This window comes from Corythoichthys intestinalis, chromosome 12 (genome assembly GCF_030265065.1).
Source record: "Corythoichthys intestinalis isolate RoL2023-P3 chromosome 12, ASM3026506v1, whole genome shotgun sequence".
Taxonomy (NCBI): domain Eukaryota; kingdom Metazoa; phylum Chordata; class Actinopteri; order Syngnathiformes; family Syngnathidae; genus Corythoichthys; species Corythoichthys intestinalis.
Genome location: NC_080406.1, coordinates 24,178,016 through 24,198,227, shown reverse-complemented (window position 1 = coordinate 24,198,227; position 20,212 = coordinate 24,178,016). Strand labels below are relative to the sequence as shown.

The following is a 20,212-nucleotide window of genomic DNA, read 5'->3' as shown; positions in this document are numbered from 1 at the left end:
CGATAGAAAGCAGCTTGTGCAATTATGTCAGCATTTAATATGTAACAAGAAATCATACAGCTACAAATATGGCTTGGTTTTGAATTGACAGACATGACTTGTGATTTTTACCAGTTTCGGTGTATCCATCCCTCAAATACTGTATGACAGAGAGGATAAAGCGAGGCAGAACCAACTCTGACATCATGAGAAGATCTCTGGGAATAGTCGGAATATTCTCTCCCGTCCTCGACCGATGCCGTCTGCAAAACCTGTTCGTAAAAAACACACACCAAAAAAACCTGAGCATTCAAAAGTGTGTGCCGCTCTTGAACATATTAAGTGAATTCTTTTCGTCAGTGATTGAATAATACAACATGTGTGGCTGTTAAATACTTTGAAACCTTGAGAACTTCTGAAATAAAGCAACTTCACTTTGTAGTAGGTAGGGCTGTTTCTAAAGTATATTTTTCTGAATGTATTATTCTCTCAACTTTTCTTCTGATTAACAGAATAGAAATGTAGTACCATCAAAGTTTATTGCAAACTCTTTCCTTTTTTCAATAACTGTTTATTGGCGTTTATTCTTGTACTGTTAAAAACTACATAAGAAATCAAATAAAAATTAACCAACATAAGAAGTGGTGTTTTAGTCGTACTGAAAAATTTAGAAAAGAAAAGCTATTTTTTGGGGTACGGATAATTGCAAAAGGCTCCTCAAACTGTTCATAGTGTAGGTCTCTTAATTATTTTACCCAAAAATAAAAGTTGATGTTAGCAAATGTCTCATTTTGATCGTCAGTCTGCATTCAGGAAGGACTTCAGAAATCACAGAAGATTGATGCTGCCACATTGCTCAGGGAAAGATGATCATTACCACTAATTAATTGGTAGTTATGAGTACGTCCTGCTCGTGTGCTTTTGTTGTCGAAGCAAAAAAAAAAAAAACAGAAGACACGGATTTCATTTTGGTTTGTTGTGTGGGGAAAAAACTGTTTTAGACCTATTAATCCATCTACTAGGAAGAAGACAATAATGCATCAAAATAAATAAAAATTTTAATTTTTTAGTTTGTAAATGAACATTTTATTAAACATGATATAAAAAAAGACGTTTTATAAATGTGTTCACTACGTTATTATGTGGGCGTCAAAAAGATTGATGATAAATCTTTAAAATATTTAGTTTCTTGCCATTCACAAATTCTTGCTCGCGCTCTGCAATTTTGAAAGGTAAAAGGTAGTCCCATCTTGGAAACTCTGGTTTCATAATAAAATCTTAAGTCTCCAGTAGAATGTACGATGTGAGGGGGCGTTCACATGCAAATTTTTTTTTTACTCGTCAAGTGGTATTTACTATATGAGGGCAGCATGAATTCAGGGGATTTGGTAAATTTAAAGTTCTTGATTAATCGATTAATCCTCGATTTACTATTTGATTAGAGTTTGACCAAAACGTACTAATAGAAAAGAAACTTAAAGTTCTGGTTCATTACTTTTGGTTCAACACTTTTGATTATTTACAATATGCATCATCTAAACCGTTAATACATGACCAGGGGTGGGTAGGAAGACATTAGATTTACCCAGTTACATTTACTAGAGTAACTTTTTGAGAAAAATGTACTTCTTAGAGTAGTTTTACCACACAATACTTTTCACTTTAACTTGAGTAGATATGTGAAGAAACACTACTCTTACTCCACTGCTCTTTGGACAGGTGATGTTTCATATTGTTGTTCTGGTCTGAATTCGATGATTTTTGTGTCATTATTTTGGCCTAATAGGGTCATGTAATAGGATACAATACAGTATATTAGTAACAGTTCAAATCGAAGAAGTTGTGCTGAGAAAAAAAATATAAAGTGGTACCTCGACATACGATCGCTTCGACATACGACGTAAAATTTTACTCGCCACTTGTTTCCTTGAAATACGACATGACAGCACCGCAGACGGACACACGGCTGATGTTCTTGTGAGAAAAATCAACACAGGTTTCAAAAAGGTTGGTACAGGTGGTGAAACAAGGAAAAAGGTGACGCTGACCATTGAAATGATGGTCAAAATTATAAAAAAATATGAGCGTTGGGTGCGCATCCGTGAATTGGCTCAACAATACATCTCCACGGTCCTCCTCCGACCACCGATAGCCTGTCTTTATGAGTTAAGTTGACAATTATTATTATTGTAACATCGCCAAACAAATAGCCAGCTTCGTCCAGTTTTTATCATTTATTTCGGAACTTATCCAACACAAAGCGCCCACTGTCCGCCGCAGTTGACGGTTTTTTCAAGAAACATTGAAAGCGAAAGTAAACTCTCTGTCACGTCAGTCATGCAGTGCGTTCAGGTGCAAAAAAAAAAAACATCCGCCACATTAGAACCCAATTCGTAACATTATTACAGGAATTATATTTATATTATTATTATGATTTTCATTTATAATTTAATTGTTTTGCTATGTGTAATTGCCATTTGTAATATTACAAGCAGTGTTTATTAAGGATTTAGTGTAGGTTTTTAGGCTGTGGAACAAATTAATGGAATTATAATGTATTCTTATAGGAAAATCCTGCTCGACATAAGACCATTTCGACTTACAAATTAGTTCCTAGAACGAATTAACTTTGTATGTAAAGGTACCACTTTACTCTGATCTTTATAAAATAAAATAAAAAATCTAACTTTGAAAGCAGTTACAATGTTACTCATTACGTGACATCGACATGCTCGAAATACAACGATTTATGACAGCCCGGCAGTGTCTTTGTTTTCCCACAAGACGGACGCACGGTAGATTTTCATGTGAGAAATCACAACATAGGTTTCAACAATGCTAGTGCAGTCGTTGGAAAAAAAGGAAAAAGGTGAGGCTTAACATTGAAATGAATTTTGAAATGATAGGGAAATATGAGCGTGGTGTCCGCGTCCGTAAACTGGCTCGACACTACGGCCGTACAATGGCTACGAGCTCGGTCGTCCTCCTCCGCTCGCCAATCTTTATAAGTTAAGGTGACAATTATTATTATTTTAATATCGCCAAAGATATCGCCAGCTTTGTCAGGTTTTTAATCATTTATTTCAGAACTTGCCTTCACAACATGCCTACTGTCCCCCGCAGCTGAAACATGGAAATGTGAAAGCAAAAACTAATACACTCTCTCTCACTCTGTCGTCAGCCACGCGGTGCGTTCAGGTACACTACGCAAAATACATCCGCCACATTAGACTCCGATTCGTTACATGATTACAGGTATTATTATTATTATTATATTATAGTTCCGTTTTTTATTCATAATTTATTTGTTTAGCTCTTTGTAATTGTAATTTGCAATAGTACCAGTAGTATTTATTAAGGATTTAGTGTAGGTTTTTGGGCTGTGGAACAAATTAATGGAATTATAATGTATTCTTATGGGAAAATCCTGCTTGACATATGACAATTTTGACTTACAAACAAGGCCCTGGAACGAATTAACTTCGTATCTAGAGGTACCACTGTATATCAAAGGGACCCAGGAGGCCATGTCTCTGCACACTTGCTGCGTTTATGAAGCAAAACAAATATGTACGTGTTCAAAAACAAAAAAACAATTCCACGTCCTGCGATAGGACTATTGTGCATGCATATATGGCGATGTTCAAACAATATATTGTGCAGGCCTAATTTGGATTATGATGACTATTTGATGGGAGTTTGCCAAAATATTTGCCAGCGGGCCAGCACAGTCCAACAAAAGATTTGATTTACTCAAATCACATTTGTTTTTGTTTTTTTTAGTTTTTTTTAATTTCACACTAGTTAACTAGAACTACTAGTGTTTAGTATCTCATGACACGGCCCTTCCAAAGAGCAGGTGCCGAATTGATACAATTATTGTTTTACGATGAGGCAGCATCATGAAACCGTAGCTCTCTTTTGATGGCACAATTTAGCGTGTGGAGTTCGGAAAAAGCGGCTATCACACTGTTTAATCTATCCGACCAGATCCAAACAACCAAAAGACTATAAGATACAGTCACGTCCAAGTTAAAGATGGTGACTTTTTATGGAAAGGCTAATGGTAGTAGCTAAGTCAATGCTAACTACAGAATGTTACTACAGGAGAGGCAATCCTCGATTTAACGATGTCGGTTTGTAGTCATAGGAAATCGTGTCACAAAGGTTGAACTGGAGAAGCTCCCTTACGAAAAAAGCACCTGTCACTTAGCTTAGCTATCCGCTAACTTGGCTTACCCACTCTCTCGCATGACATTACTGTCTCCACAGTCACAGGCCCCGCCAGCCTGGCTCCGGAACATGTTGAAGTCATGGCTCGTATGGTCTCCGTTATTAAAGCACTCGGCGCACAGTGACATGCAAGGGGAGATTCCACAGGTCCGACATCGATATGCCACAAAATTCGCCGTCCATACCAAGCCGCACAAGGTCGCGTTGTCATAAGAACGGACCGTTTTGCAGAACTCCTCGAACGCTTCGCCTCCTGCAATTAGACATTTACACCAGTCAAGCGCTTCTGTGTCCGTCGCTGGTTTTTCGGGATTTAGCACGTCATCCAGCAGCTCGTGAATTTGTCGGACCGCAGAACTGTTGTCAGTTCGCTTTAAGTCTGCCTTCAGGTGGGCGGCAGTAGCTTTCTTGTCCCGGCGTAACAGCGACGCCGCCATCATTCGCTGGCTTGTTGTCCACAAATTTATTTTTGTTGTCTTGCTCCCATGTTCTCGCGGAGTCTCGCGATAGTTCGGTGTTGGGATCGTCGTATTTTTTGATACGTGAAAGAGATGTGCGGTCTACGAGTAAGTAAAAGGGTGACATGCTTAAAAGAAATTAAAAAGTTGAAATTCCACAGTTAATTCACGTTTTAAGAGCTTATTGGTTCGGACACACCTGAACCTACGTTATCGTGTTCTTGTTCCTAGGCAACAGAAGCCTAATTTAGGTACCTTTTTTTTTTTTTTTTTTTTTTTTTTTTAAACATTTTTAACAACTGAAAAAAATAAGGGGTACATAATGATTGGAAAATAAAGACGTCATACTTCTTAAGGAAAGACTTACAACCCAAAATAACCAGGTAATTAAATTTAAACATATATATAAATATATATATTCAAATATTTGAAATTATATATTTGAGAGTTTAATGTGGTGCAGTAATGTTATATTATGCTTATAAAATATTATTTCAATGTTTATTTTGTGTAAAAGCGGGAAAAAAATCATAACGCGTTTTAGTTCCATGACGGTATGTTTTGGTGATACACTTAAACGGAAGTTGGTTTTACAGATATCATATACATAAGAGTAGACGTCTAAAGGCGAATTTGTTGCGTAAGTACTTAGGGGACACGTTGCGTCGGGGGACTTCTCTAGCAAACGCATAAGGACGCTACGGTAATTGAATTTCTCCACTAAAATAATGTCAATCTTGTAGCATTCTTGAGGGATTCATAAATAATTTGGTTTATGACAAACCATATTAACGTGGCTATGATTCAGGTAGAATTTAAAGAAATTAATTGTAAGTGTATAATAGAAATATTGCATCTATGAAGTATGTAACACACCAAGCGGGTTGGAAATCAGTCTAAAATTGAGGAATCCATAGCAATTACAAAGTATACACCCAGTTATCAGTGCTGTTTAACCCGTGGCACTGATGGAAAATGGCCAACGAGTGACGACGCCATTCCTAGTTAGCTCACAGCGCGCGTCAGAGATCTAATCTTGTATATGCGTTTGCAGGAAAAAACTAAATGTAAACTATCGCTTTACATTTCTTTCTATGTCAACGTTAGGATTCAACAGTTGACCGGGATGAAACTTAAAGAGTTGGAAAGTTGTCTACAAGAAGTAGATACATTTGAACAGCCTAAAATCCTTCTGGAGCAGTATCCAACTAGTGCACATATTGCTGGTAAGGAGACAACGTGCACGGTTTTTTTTTTTTTTTTTAAACTTTGCCTTCAATGAAACGAAATATTTCCACAGCGTGTATGTTATACACGATACACAACACGTTCGATGACATTGAGGCCAAACTCGTGGCAGATCTGGGATGTGGCTGTGGAGTTCTCAGCATCGGGGCGGCAATGCTTGAAGCAGGGTGATCTTTCAAACCAATTGTTATATTTGACATGAAAATGGAACTATCATGTCTAAGTTTCATTGGTTTGTCTTCTTTAGGTTATGTGTTGGCTTCGATATTGACGACGACGCACTTGACATTTTCAAAAGAAATGTGGAAGAATTTGAGCTTTCCAACGTTGATCTGGTCCAGTGTGATTTGTGTTTACTGATGGCAGAAGACTATAGGAGCAGCTTTGACACGGTCATCATGAATCCACCATTTGGAACAAAACATAACCAGGGTGAGATTATGAGATGTGCATCAGAATGTTAGCGTAATCACCACTACTCTTGTGCTTTGTACATCTCAAGGTATGGACATGAAGTTTTTACGAGCTGCTATAACAATGGCAAAGACTGCAGTTTATTCACTCCATAAAACATCAACACGGGAGGTAATTGACAGAGCTGTCAATTTTTTTTTTTTGCATTTAGAAATGTAAAGACTCCCTTCTAACTAAACTCCTTGGTAAATTGCAAAACATTTTGCAGTCAATAAATGAATTTTTGAACATTTTTATTGTTTTCCCATTCCAGCACATACAGAAGAAGGCCAATGATTGGGGAGTGAAGATGGAAGTCATTGCAGGTAATAAAAATAACATCAGAACAGTTGAAATTAGTAACCTTTGACTTTCTTTGTATACATTTTTGTCAACAGAACTGAGATACGACTTGCCGGCTTCTTACAAGTTTCACAAAAAGAAATCGGTGGGTGTCATTGCTTTTCACTCCCTTTTCCGATCTGGACAGCTGCTGAACAGGCACATTGGAACTGCTAACTTGTTACGCATGGTTTATTTGCAATGCGCAGTGAAAACGCCAAAATAGCAAAGCTTTTCATAATAATGTAGGAAATCTCCAAGAAAGTGTCAGATTCTTGTCACACAAAACCAACTCATATGTTCTGTTCAGAAAGTTATACATAATACAAACAAAATTGTCTTAAGATAAACATAGGTGCATCGAAGTACTTAAAATCAGAAAACTGACACCAAGCTTTTCAAAATCGTTCTCCAGGTCGACATTCAGGTGGACTTCCTACGGTTTTCCAAAGCCTGAAGCTTTTGATTGGAATGGACTCATTTGCCTCTGTGTAGAATAAAAGTTTTGTCCACAAGAAATAATTGGAGCGTGGCCTGATTAGGATCCATTTTCCGTTTTGGCCACCTTTGCAGCAGGCCCATCAGCTTCTTCAAGTTCTCTCTTTTGAGCAGCGGGAGCTGGAGGAGAAGTAAAATTCACATTGTTGCAAAGTCATACCATGTACAAATATAAAATCAAGCTTGTAAATATGTGTAATTACCTTCCTCGTCGTCGCTATCGAATTTCGTCTTCTTGCCCTGGTATTGAGTTTTACCTTGATCTCTTCCCCCTCTTCCTCTGCGACCACCCCTTCCCCCTCTGCCACCGAATTTTCCTCTGCCTCCTTAAAGAATTGCACAATTATTCAAGTGCAGCTCAATAAAAAGAATTTGACTTTCTTTTACTAAAGCCGTTTACCTCTTCCTTTGCTCCGACTGAGTGTTTCTTGTTGCGCTTCGATGATCTTCTTTAGGACCTCTTTTTCCTCTTCTCCTTCAAGAAACTTCCATGTAACAACGTTATTCTTGACTTTAAGCTCCCCGTCATTTGCTTCTTTGGCCTTCTCAAATGCTTCCTTTGCATTTCCGTCGAAGAGGAGGGTGCCCTTGTTGAAAGTCCAAATATGTTAGTTTTTAGCTCAGTGTTTTAAAAACTTTTATGGCCAAGGCACACCGGGGGGGGGGGGGGGGGGGGGTTGACTTGAATGGTGACACCTGGGCCTGTTTGTATTGGAGTATGTACCATTGCATCTCCAGTGAAAGTAAATCTAAATGAAAGATGGCCTTCTCTATATTGCCTAATACCAGGCACTTTCCATGGGGGAACTGTCTTTGCTTTCTTTTTACTGCCACTCAGGACTTAGGCTTTCATCTGGATCAGAATTTTTTTCAGGGTCCGGTTCCGAGTTAGTAACCTTTTCAAAAACCTCTCCATCACTGCCACTATAATAGTTCAGCTAGCAAATAGCCATGATGCAACAAAGCCACTGTCACCTCCACCTGACGCATCATGAAACAAAGTACAGGTAGTCCCCGGGTCACGAAGGAGTTCCATTACTACGCTGGCGACGTAAACCCAATTTCCACGCAAGTTAAAATTAACCCTTTAAGTTTCCCACAATAACCAAAAAATATTGTATTTTGTTCGAAGATGTAGGATACACTACCGTCTAATGGCAGCATTGTGTCTGGCTCTACTGTCATTCAATGCTTCCATACAGGAGCACTCAGATGTCTAACATGGATAAAGGATAGCTGCGCTCTAATTTGGCCTACATAAGGCTGAAAGTTTTTTCAGCTAATATATGTTTGCGTATGTATTTGTAATTAAGTTTACACAGCTACTTTGTGGAGCTATGTGTGAGCGATTTGCTATGAGAAACCATTTAAGCTATTAGACTTTTGTTAGGCAAATTAAGCAAATTTAATCTACTAAATTTACAGTATGTCAAGACTAGATGGACGTTTGAACACCAATTGTTTAGTGTCAAATGTTTTATTTTTAAAATGTGTGTCGTTTTGAACATAAGTGTACATATGTGTGTTGGTTTTACAAATTGTCAAAAGTGACGTAAAAAGCTTCAAACACAATTGCCTTATTTGAAAAGCTGAGCAACTTCATGTTTGGTGAGGACAGAACACGTCATATTAAACAAGATACTCCGAGGTTGGCCTGAATGATATTGGAAAAAAACTATTGTTGCGGTTTTTGGGGGGTTTGCGATATTATATTGCAATATTAAAAATATATACGGTATATATATATTTTTTTAAAGAGATTTTCACTAGATGACTTGAATATGTGTTTGGAAAGACTTTGGATGATTCACCGTGACCACGGTGTACAGTGATTACGCGGTTAGTGGGGACCAGAACCTGCCACGATAAGTGGAAAAACTGCAAAGTAGTGTAACCCCCCCCCCCCAAAGATTTTTGTGTGTGTGTGTGCGCGCGAGTTCATTGTATTTATTTAGATTTAGAATTGGAAAGAGATACATATTAGACATGTTTTTTCACTCCCCCCCCCAAAGTAAATGTATATATATTATATATTTTAATAAATGGTTTTTAAGCACTTCAAATGTGGTAATTACGATCAGTTTTAAACATTACTGTCCCACCGAATCATTTTTAAACAAGAATAAAGTACCGTAATAGAAAAATGCTTGGCTTTATTAAATGCTTCTGTTTACCTAACTTGGCTGTGACTCCTGGAGTGACATGTAGAAATTACAAACTCCTCAAGATCACTTCTAGCGTTTATTGCCATGACATAACTGCCTTGAACGTCTCGACACACACACACACATTCATTCTAGCGCGCTTCTTTGCACAGCAACTATTTAACAAGTTAAACGATGATTGACGTATGAAGAGCATGTGAAGTCTGCTTCTCTGGCAAGATCAAAGACAACCATCTGTCCACATCGTTAACTTTAATAAGCAAATGCCAGCGTGATTAAGGAACAAAGAGCTGGGAGAGAGAGAGGGTGTGCGAGCGCATGAAGTTTGTGGGATTAAAAAAAAAAAAAACTATCGCACATCCTTGCGATGGGATTATTGCGCATGCGCACATCGCAATGGCGATATTTAAACGATGTATCGTTCAGGCTTACTGTGAGGTACAATAATGTACTGTTTATGCAACTGAGAAAAAAAAAAACATTGGGGAGTGGAGACAAAATGGCGGAATGGAGACTCCGGTGTCGTGAAGTTGAAATCGCATCAGTCAAGTACATCGTAACCCGGGGACTACCTGTAATTGGCTACTAAATCACTTAATTGAAATGACTTCCTTGTTACCCCCAAATTCCATATAGTATGTGTCCACTCCACTCAGCTCCGTTCTGAACGACACAACAAATACTTTTGTATTTTAATCAATACGGAGTGGTCCACATCATCTGTCAGATCCATACCGGAACGGCTTGAGTCAGTCCTTTTCAGTCTGTCCAACTAAAATTCCTACAAGGGTTATTTTCTTGTCCGACAACCAGCGGCCGGATCGAGTCCTGGCGTTTAGTATGCACCAAACAGGAAATAGAACGGCAATATCTAGTCTTTCAAAGTAAATAATGCTTATAAAAATGTTATACATCTAATTTTAACTATATTCATTGAAATTTAGGCAAAACAAAAAGCATATAGGTCATTTGCATGAGATGTACAGTGCTTGTGTATCTCCACACAATGCATTTTAAAATGACAAAAGGAAATGAAATTCTTCCTAAAACTATTATAGCGTCACTAGGAATACTGTCAGTGCTGCAATGACGTGCGGCACTCCTATCGGTGAGTTTTTAAGCTTCAACGAGACTGTCCCATTGGTGGGTTACAGACACCAGATTGTACAGTATATATAGTTGTGAGGTATATGACTTGAGTGAGTGCGGAGGAAGGTAAACAATAAAAAGTGAGCGAGACTTCTGTGCTGATTTATTGAAGCAGATTTCCGCTCCTAATTCTTGCAAACGCTACACTATGTGTATGTGTGCGCACATGGATTTGTAGGGTGGGTGCCTCCCTTACTTGTTGTGTGCTTAACGCAATTAAACTGTAGCTAAACAGTACCATTGGTATTTGTGAATTTTTGGCCCATATATGTGCGTTTTTTTTTTTCTTAAAGTACTGTCACAAAAATAAACTTTGTGGTTATCTGATCACGTGCTCTCCTCCATTTTGCGCATGCGCAAGTAGAGTCCCTGAATGTGCAGACCCTATGAGAGACGTATGCAGTGGGCAACGCAGCCCGCATGCAAGCGGTCCACAACGTAGCAGAGCAGACACATACCATATGGCGTTTGGGGGTTAGAAGAAGCCTCCTTACCTCTTTAGCACCTCTTGTAAAATCAACCCACTTGATTCGTCCATGCCCTGAAAACACTTCATGGAAGTCCTCTCTGGAAACATCTTCCAGCTCTCCAGAGAACATTAACAAGGCACCTGCGTGTTCTTCCAAAAGTTGATCCTGCACAACAGCAAGGAGTCATTAACGCAGATCATCCCAACAACAGATGTTTGATGATTGAGGGCTCATACCATATCTTTCTTTTCCACATGCTTCTCTTGCTGTTCTTTATCCCTGAGCAAAAAATATGGACACAGTTTTTTAGTTAACTAAAATATAGGATTGTTTTTTTTCCCCCCCCCAAAAAACTTGTGCACTTACTGTTTCACTTTTGCTTTTGTCTCTGCCTTATGTTGTTTTCGCTCTTCTGCTTTCTTTGCGTGGTAGGCTTCCCTGAAAGCACACAATGTTTTACTTCAAAGGCAGACACCTGAAAGTGTGGTCCATATTTTTTTTTTTTTTTAATGCAAGTTTTCTGTTGATCTAAACAAAATGCCTATGTAGTATCGTTAAGCGTAAAATACTCAAAAATATTGTCTGCAATTGCATTTCGGTATTATATCAGGCTATTATCTTATTTTTGGGACAATAAGGCGGACATAAAATGGTTTGGTAACGTCTCTGGGTGTTTGGACCAGCACTTCATTTTTGTTCATCAAAAAATTGATGGACACAGTAATATCTTAAGAACTAAACCAAAAGACGTGGAATATGCATCTAAACAAAATTGCATCGGTGCAAAAAGTTGGGCACCCTTTATTTGAAAACCTGGAACTTCTTAGCCCCAAACAACTTGTCAGTATTGCCCAAACCTATTCATACCACTGTAAAATGTATTTTTTCCAAAACTGTATAGTGCACCCTATAATCCAGTGCACTATATGTCTGAATTCTGGTTGTGCTGAATGACCTCAATCTGTAAGAGCATAATTTTAAAGTGTTCAAGACAAACAGTCATCACTCATCAAAGTAATAAAACAATCATAAGAATGTTAAAAGATAAAGAACAAATTCAGTGCACTAATGCACATCATTGGGTGTGGCTTGTGTATGAAATTAAAGTCATTCATCAATGGTGCGCCTTATACTCCGAAGAATACAGTAATAGGCAATCTACTATCAAACAGATCAACTTCTGGAATTATGTTAATTCAGTGTTACATTATACACAGAGGTGAAAGTGGGCAGGAACAGTCCTGAACGCAGTTCCGCTAAGAGATTGGGCACCGGAACGGTGCTTTGATCCCGAAATATGATAGAAACTGTCAAAACCCAATGCTAAAAACCTGCCTGGCCGCCAAATGGGCATCTCCAAGAGGAAAACAATCTACTAACGTCAGATTTACATACACAAGTGTTAAAAACAAGAATAAACTGGTTGTGTAGTGTCGTCCGTTTCCACCGATTTTTATTATTTATACCATGGACGGCACGGAGCTCTCTGTAGCTGCAGCAGTTAGTCTTACGAGATCAGGTACGAGGAGGTCGATGTGCGCAGGGACTCAATTGTCCGTTCAATCGGCTGACATACTGACATGTGACCAGCATAGATAGTTAGCACTTATAGGTTCAAAACTTCAAATGCATACTTTTTCTGGAAAAGCAAAAAAAAAATAGCAAACAACAGAAAATTGATCAGATCTTTAAGAGAAGGGAAAGAGTTGAAGAGGCTTATTTATTTTATTGTATTTGATGTGGAGGTTCATCTTCAACGTCATTGTGCACTATGGACATATTTTTCTTCATTTATGTTCGGCTAGTTCTTTATTTGTTTATAATTTAAAACCGTCAATGTTTGTGTGATCTTCAAAATATATTCCATTTCATTGTGCATAATGTAAGTCATTTGTATTTATTTTTGTGAATGTTACCTATATCATTAAAAACATATGTTGACATTATCTTCAATTTTAATGTATATCCTATTTTCTTAAGTAGTTAAAATTGAGATTTTGCATTTAGATGTGAGGAAATGAGGGAAAATACAAATTAGTAGAGGTTGGGGTTACTGGTGTTTTTGTTAACTTATTTTGCAAATCATTGAAAAATAAAATTTTGAATGAAAATCAATTTCTCATGTTTGCCTTGTTATAGAATGTGTAATGCAGTAGCCTAATGCATGTGTAAACCCATTTTTTGTGTGTATGTTATTGGTATAACTGTGCCAAAAGCAGTTTTCTCTGCATTTCAGTGGTTTTAGGAGGTTTTACCACCATCCCGACAAAAAAAAAAAAAAAAAAAATCAGGCTCCATGACGACCATCATGTCAAGGATTTCCGAAATTCTAAAAGAAATGAAAAGAACGAAAAGAAAAAAAGAAATTCTAGCCACTTTCACCCCTGAATATATAACAGTTACAGATCAGATCTAATGAAGACTATATCTACACCCCTTAGTCTAGTAATGCATACCTTGTTAGCACAAGCAACTCATTGTCTTTGAATGTTTTGATGTCTGAACGTTCAAGGAACTGCTTGGATGATTCTTCCGTGTCAAAACAGATGAACACCGATCCCTGCCAACAAACAAACAATATAGTTCATATTACATCTCATTAAACTGCATGATCTAATCCAACAGTCAACTGCAAATTCATTTTCTACTACCTTGAACTGTCTCTCCATGTCTTTTCTCATTTGAATGTTTTCAACATTGCCTTTTGTATTCAACCACTCCTGGATCTCATCAAGGGTGGTTCCCAAGGGAAAACCTTTCTGGAAGAACAAATACAATAAATTACTCAAGAATATGAACGACGAAAAAACATTTAGAAGACTTTACCATGTACACAGATTTGTGTTTAAGAGCATCTTTGTACTCGTCGTTGATTTCAGGTAAAGGTTTTTCTAGAGACCTCCTGATTTTAGTCTTGTCCTCACTGATTTCCAAAAGGCCACTTTTGGATTTCTGGAGAGCGGAAATTATGATGTTGGAGGTTATAGATTTCAGTCTGCGGAGACAAAGTTAAAAATTCAACGTTACTGATCGAAAGCTATTCAACTCACCATACACTCAACAGAACACTTGACTCAACAACTTAAAAGTGCCTATGACAGCAAAAAGCATGTTTATTTCATATTTCACATGGTATTTTATGCTCCTGAATGAAATGGTCCGCTTGGATGTGTGTGGAAGCGATCATTTTATTTATTCATTTTTTAATCTTGAGTGACTTCAAGCTCAAGTCTCGGGTTGAGGACTAATGCGAATGTGACGTCATCCGGGTCAGCATCTCACAATACAGCATTGCTTTATAGCAGGGGTCCTGAAACTTTTTCCTGTGAGGGCCACATAACTTTTTCCTTCTCTGATGAGGGGCAAGGGGGTCAGTTTGTAACAGAAAAAGTGTGACGATTGCAGGAGTGCCTATATCTAAAAATGTATTGTTTTTCAGAATCCCACAATCAAATAACTCTTTCTGGACTCTTCACGGAGTGAAATAAAATAAAAAAAAAAAATATCATGATAAATTGATAACACTATGAATTAAATAGATAACCAAATAACCCTCTCTGGGTTCTTCACAGAAAAAGCCAGGAAATAACACACACAAAAAAAAAAAAAAATTGTTCAGGGCTCACGCACACACTCACACCTATGGACAATTTAGAGTGTTCATAGGTGTGAGTGTGTGCGTGAATGGTTGTATGTCTCCTTGTGCCCTGCGATTGGCTGGCAACCAGTTCAGGGTGTCCCCTGCCTACTGCCCGTAGTTAGCTGGGATAGGCTCCAGCACCTCCGCGACCCTCGTGCGGAAAAAGCGGCATGGAAAATGAATGAATGAATGTTCAGGGGGCCGGACCAAATGTGGAGGCGGGACGTATCCGGCCCGCGGGCCGTAGTTTGGGGACCCCTGCTTTATAGCATGCAGATGGACTGCGGGTTCAGCTGATTTTGCAGATGAATTCTTATTTTTCACATCATGCCAGCCAAATGTGCTGCAGGTTTTTGTTGCTGCATCAGGAAGAGGCGTGGGAGCTTTTTGGGTTTCAAAAAATTGCTGTTCCCCACCGACATTGGCCAAAACGAGTCCGACAACTGTGGAACCATTGGACTTACGTGTTTTGCATTGTGTCAAATACTGGGATCATGGCACACGTTTTAATAAGGAGGTGGCTTGCATTTTGTGGCTGACAATGCTCCTTGTTCACCGCGAAGGCCACTCGGCCGACGGCCGGCGGCTTGTCACACACCCGTCTCGGTCCTCTTCGCGTGCCCGGCAATACACCACTATCCTCAGGTTGGGTTCAGGCAGCCACGCGCTCCTCCTGATCCCCCCTCAACATGCATTCCTGCACGTAGTAGGGGAATGACGAGCTTGCTCGCCGCCAGTCGGTGAAGGCTGTCACCCTCGCCGCCGTGTGTGACATGAATTGGGGTAGTTTTTTTTTTCTTCCCATTTTCAAAAGGTGAAAAAGATTGGAACAGCCGCTCGGCGGTCATTCTCCAGCTACTTCCCCCTCAACAAGCAATCCAGCACGTCTCACGGGAACGACGAACTGTAACTTGCTCGCCACAAGTTGTCTGTGAAGACAGTCAACCCCGCCGCCGTGACTTGATCCGGGGCAGTTTTGTGTGCTTTTTTGTTTTCGAAAGGCGTGAATAAGACTTGGAAATGCCGCTCGATTCGGGTCACCATGTCGGCTAGCTGTCACGCCTCCTGCTTTGTTTACACTCTTTCCTCTGTCTCCGAAGCCGGTGCAGGCAAATGACAAAAGCCAGACTAACTCCGGTGGCATGAAATACCGTTCGGGAGGTTCAAGTAGTCAACAGTTTTGACCATTATGCAGTTATGGCCATACCAATTACTGAACAATTGGGGAAAAATACGTGGATAAAAACAATATCCTGTAAAAATATTGGAGTAGAGAGATTGAAACAATGATGACATTTTGCTGGTCTGTGTCTTATTTTACTGTGTCGTAATTAAGGTTGCCACCTTTCAGAAATAGAAATAAGGGACGCCCCCCTTGAGTCCAAAGCCTTATGGGTGAAAAAAAGGGGCATCCCCAAAACTCCTAAAATGCATAGAAATGTATTTTTAGATGAGAAAACTGTATTGTGCAGTATGTGGGCATGGCAGTTTCCTTGCAGCAGATTATTTTGTTTTGTTTTTTGCAGGTTAATAAAAACGAAGTATTGAATATCGTAATTAACATTTGTGTTGTTGGCACTGAATCCGGTCACGTGATCCATTGACAAGCCAAATTTTTTAAGGGAATGTTCCAGGAGAGCTACAATTCCAGCAGCTGACTCGTCTCCATTCTCTATGAAGTCCAGCATTTTGTTGGTGAGGCCAGACTCTGGACTGAAGTACTGGACAGCAAGGGGAAGCATCTTCCTACTCAATTTATTCGGGGCATCGGTCTGTATGGAGAATGGGAAGGGCAACGTTAAGATTATGAGCACATCACCCACTGCCTTTGGACCCAGGACTTGTTTCAACAGTGGCTCTTGCTTTCTTTCTCCCCAAAGTCATTTTCTTCACCATTTTTGAATCACATAAAAATCTTCTGATTGAGCCTGTGTCCACAGTCAGCACTATTGTAGCTCTGGCTGGCTACGTTTTACTGTGTAGTATACCTGTGTCACCTCAGCTGCAGTAACTTAGAGGGTAGGAGTGGGACGATGTCAAATTCACTATCAATCAATAGATAGTATATATCCGCAGTAGGACTATTCATTCAGTGTTTATTTGCTGTAATCTATTAGGAATAATTCCAAATGAGGAGCATTAGTTAGCGTAACAAAATAAGATGTTCTTTATGGGTACATAAATTCATTCCATATTGATTGATAATAAATGCAGGTTAAAAAAAAAAAAAAAAATCAACACTCCTGAAAATAATCAACCATAGTAGCAAGTGAAATAGCCTAGCTATGCTCTTATCAATGCAAGATGTATGAAGGTAAATATAAATATAACCTATATGCAGGGGTGCACATAAGTGGTCCGCATGCACGCATGCATACTGGACGTAGACAAACGCGCTGGCCCTCAACGACTTCCATACGCTTTTGCGTACCGATGGCTGACCACTGTATTTGCGGCGGACATGAGAAAATCACTTCTCAAAATGTCAAAGAGGCAGGCCCCACTGAGTAATTATTTTCGTGTTCCCCCACCCCCGTCAAAAGACAGAAAGACGACAGAGACGTCACCGGAGCTACCGAAAAAAGGACTGTTGCTGAAAAGTGGCTGCAGGAGGTATCATGGCTAGAAGCAAATGATGCTCGCACGGAAATGTGGTACAAAATTTGCCGCGAGAATCCCAATGTCGCTGATAAGAGCAGCGCATTTTATGTAGGGTCAAAGAATTTCAGCCACCCAAACTTTGAAAAGCAAGAAAAAAACAGAGCATGTGGCAATTAAGCAAACTATCGATGTCAGACAGGACCCCACTCGCCCTATGGACAAGTTGCGGGAAAAAGTTAATGAAGAACAGCGCTATGCACTGACAAACGTGTTTTTGCTCGCATTTCACAAAGCTTAACATGCACGTTCAGTGAGCTCTTATGAGGAGGACATCCCACTTTTACAAAGGCTTGGAGTTAATGTGGGAGCCGCATAATGCCCTTTATTTTGAATTAGTGCTTTTATGTGTATTTCTGTACATTTCACTTCAAAGTAATGGCAATTTTGTTGTGCCAGTTGATGTTAATCACGCATTAATTGTTAATTAATTACAGGTAACTGGCTCCAAGTAAAGCTTGTCATAATTTTATCGCATCAGGCGGGTCGGCTCTCAAGCTCAATGAGGACCAAGTCACTTCTCCAGGTCCTCCTCTGAACCTGGGCAAAAACAATATGTGCACCCCTGCCTATATGTCCATCCATATAGAAGAGCATAACATACCAAATCAAGCTCAGGGGATGTTTCAGGTACAAAGAATTGTGACGAAGGCTCTTCTGGGATCTTATATTCCGTTTGTGGAGGTCCCCTGCAGCATGCTGTTTTACACCTCCGTGAGACGCTGCAAAAACTTTCCTGACTGCCTTGCAGTTCGCTTTATAATCATCATCAGTGACTATCGAGCCACGGGTTCCCCTCTTCCCACTCCACTCTATTTTTTGGAGACATTTCCCCTTTTGAGGATGAGGTGGGGTGTCCTGAGCTTCTGCTGTTGACGAAGACATTTTTGTTTTGAATACGCGCGGGGCGGTGCGCTGAACAGAGCGAGCGAGGTAACTAGGCAATGAACCCGGAAGTGGAGCACAGTGCAGGGCAAACAGCAGCAGGCAGGCAGGCAGGCAGGCAGGCAGATAACCGTCTTGCTGTCTTTAATATCTCCTGCCCTTTTTGTTCATTATTGTTGGCTCAGTGGTCACTTATGAGCGCAGAAGGTGTGTGTTTGTGTGTGACAGACGTGCATAGGCTGGGCGCACCGCCGCCCGCTACCGGAGCAGTGGGTCGCGCGGGGTCGCCCCATGGGACAATTGTGAAATACGGAATAAACTGCGTTCCGTATTGAACCAATACGGAACGCAACTTTTAGTTCCCAATTACAGAACGATTCCATATTTCTAGGGACGGGTGGCAAGCCTAGTCGTAATCTTCCCTCTCAACGGGCTGAATTCTAAATCAGCTGAAATCGTGACCCTGTCGGCGTCATCCGTCAGCTGGGAACGCTAGAGCCCTAAAATGACAGGCGTGGCTAAACGGCAGATTAAAAAACTAATTTCTCATCATCTGCGGTTTGCCAAATTGTTGTATGTAGTCGAATAGTCTCAAAATATGATTCTAATTCACATTATAATGCCATTTAAGATTCTTTTTTATGCTGTTGCGGACACTTTAAATCAAGTTAAGAAACAAAGATGCAAACCTGTTAAATTTCAGCATAGTCACCAAAGGCACCCATCCATCATCAAGCTGAAGTTGTTCTTTGAGAAACTTGTCTCTTGGAAGATTGTGATCCCCAAAGTAGTACTGCAAGCAAGAATACAGTAAACTACAATATTGAAAAGAATGTGTAAGACCTGTTGAATTTATTTTGTAAAACTCAGCGATAAATATAAACATGACAATTGTTGTAAAAAGTTTTTAAGATACCTCGATTTGTCGAGCCACTTTCAGTTCAATTGGAGACATTTCTTCAGACATGACTTCTGTGTACAAAAGTAGTAAAATTTACAAATTTTTAGGTCAAACATGACATTTTAGGGTGTAATATGTAACATTATAATGTATACGTATAGAGTGCGTTAGCATTTTAAAGGTTGTGGGTAGAAAAACTAATATTTTTTGGAATCAAATTAAGAACACCTGAGAGTAATTACTTGACACCATCGTGATTACAGAGGGGGAAAGTGAATTTAAAAACGACTAACATGCATATCTTTTTGGTGTTTCTTGATAGAATTTCACAATCAACATAATTCAGTCAAATGGAGTGAGGTGTTACGTTGTGATTGCGTTCATTTACTGCAACGTAACCGCTGCTAAAGAGCTAGCAAGCTAAAATGTCGCAGTTACATACTAGGCAAAGAGCGTGCTCTTACACACACGAAATGCTTCCATTCAGACGGACTATTTACATTGAGACTAACATCACAGCGGAAATTCGTGAAAATAATCACGCAGCTTCTAAACGTTACCACACAATTTAATCAGTTTAACATCGTGTCTCCATTCAATGGAAATAGCATGCTGCTCAAGACTGGCAGGACAAGGACGTCGTGGGTTTAAAACGACAATTTACTGGAGGACTTTAAAATTAGATTAACACAGCATATAAGATTAGAAAAGTTGTAACGTACTTACGAGCAATAGTTTAGTCGTTCAAACCAGAGAATTTCACTTAGGTACTAGTTTGCACATGTGGGACTGCGTGCTACGGAAAGCTCGGAGGACCAAAACGAAACGACGCAGGATTGCCATAGATTGCTTTAATACCGCAAATTGTCACTGGGTGTCGCTGCCGTAACACAACCGTAGTTTTGGTTTTTGACGTACAATGACAGCATGGAGATAGTATTGATTGCATATTTCATACCCAATTTAGTTTATTCATATTCGGCTTTAATGTGCCTGTGACAGCTTAAAAAGAAAATCTTAAATAGCATTATTGTGTGAATTAGAATCAATATTTTGAGACGATTCGACTATATAAAACAATTTGGCAAAGCGCAAATGACGAAAAATGAGTCTGTTAATCTACCGTTTAGCCC

The 20,212-nt window shown here is 39.5% G+C and overlaps 3 protein-coding genes across 6 annotated transcripts in view; 1 reads left to right on the top strand and 2 right to left on the bottom strand.

The window, feature by feature from the left end:
- The window catches only part of ubr3 (ubiquitin protein ligase E3 component n-recognin 3), a 57,182-nt gene extending 52,485 nt beyond the window's left edge, over positions 1 to 4,697 (bottom strand). For both annotated transcript variants that reach the window (XM_057852229.1, XM_057852230.1), the window contains exons 1-2: positions 4,219 to 4,697; positions 112 to 251 (exon numbers count right to left, since the gene is read on the bottom strand). In XM_057852229.1, the coding sequence (XP_057708212.1) occupies positions 112 to 251; positions 4,219 to 4,652 (574 nt within the window). In that variant the 5' untranslated portion in view covers positions 4,653 to 4,697. The remainder of the gene's footprint in view (positions 1 to 111; positions 252 to 4,218) is intronic.
- Positions 4,698 to 5,257: 560 nt separating this feature from the next.
- On the top strand, positions 5,258 to 7,875 carry mettl5 (methyltransferase 5, N6-adenosine). Of its 2 annotated transcripts, none has more exons than XM_057853130.1 (7): positions 5,258 to 5,373; positions 5,778 to 5,896; positions 5,971 to 6,085; positions 6,166 to 6,350; positions 6,421 to 6,503; positions 6,646 to 6,697; positions 6,770 to 7,875. In XM_057853130.1, exons 2-7 carry the CDS (start codon positions 5,797 to 5,799, stop codon positions 6,937 to 6,939), a joined length of 705 nt encoding a protein of 234 aa, XP_057709113.1. In that variant the 5' UTR covers positions 5,258 to 5,373; positions 5,778 to 5,796; the 3' UTR covers positions 6,940 to 7,875. The 2 variants fall into 2 exon arrangements, with proteins under 2 accessions (XP_057709113.1, XP_057709112.1); XM_057853129.1 differs by lacking the exon at positions 5,258 to 5,373 and having other exon boundaries at positions 5,693 to 5,896; positions 6,770 to 6,819; positions 7,129 to 7,875.
- ssb (small RNA binding exonuclease protection factor La) lies at positions 6,609 to 19,915 on the bottom strand. Of its 2 annotated transcripts, none has more exons than XM_057853127.1 (12): positions 19,806 to 19,915; positions 19,095 to 19,150; positions 18,868 to 18,971; positions 13,822 to 13,990; positions 13,647 to 13,754; positions 13,452 to 13,555; positions 11,362 to 11,433; positions 11,232 to 11,274; positions 11,020 to 11,160; positions 7,612 to 7,798; positions 7,415 to 7,537; positions 6,609 to 7,331 (listed from the first exon to the last, which is right to left on the bottom strand). In XM_057853127.1, the coding sequence occupies exons 2-12, from the start codon at positions 19,143 to 19,145 to the stop codon at positions 7,252 to 7,254; spliced, it is 1,182 nt and encodes a 393-aa protein (XP_057709110.1). In that variant the 5' UTR covers positions 19,146 to 19,150; positions 19,806 to 19,915; the 3' UTR covers positions 6,609 to 7,251. The 2 variants fall into 2 exon arrangements, with proteins under 2 accessions (XP_057709110.1, XP_057709111.1); XM_057853128.1 differs by having other exon boundaries at positions 19,802 to 19,902.
- Between the last annotated feature and the right edge of the window lie 297 nt (positions 19,916 to 20,212).

Excerpts from the sequence above, each read along its gene's own strand:
- mettl5 (XM_057853129.1), top strand. The coding sequence starts at position 5,713 with ATGCGTTTGCAGGAAAAAACTAAATGTAAACTATCGCTTTACATTTCT. Across the intron at positions 5,897-5,970 it reads AACTAGTGCACATATTGCTG|CGTGTATGTTATACACGATA; the intron begins GTAAGGAGACAA and ends ATATTTCCACAG. Across the intron at positions 6,698-6,769 it reads GAAGATGGAAGTCATTGCAG|AACTGAGATACGACTTGCCG; the intron begins GTAATAAAAATA and ends TTTTGTCAACAG.
- ssb (XM_057853127.1), bottom strand. The coding sequence starts at position 19,145 with ATGTCTGAAGAAATGTCTCCAATTGAACTGAAAGTGGCTCGACAAATC. Across the intron at positions 11,434-13,451 it reads GAGTTGCTTGTGCTAACAAG|GGAAGCCTACCACGCAAAGA; the intron begins GTATGCATTACT and ends GTGTGCTTTCAG. Across the intron at positions 11,275-11,361 it reads ACAAAAGCAAAAGTGAAACA|GGATAAAGAACAGCAAGAGA; the intron begins GTAAGTGCACAA and ends TTTTTTGCTCAG.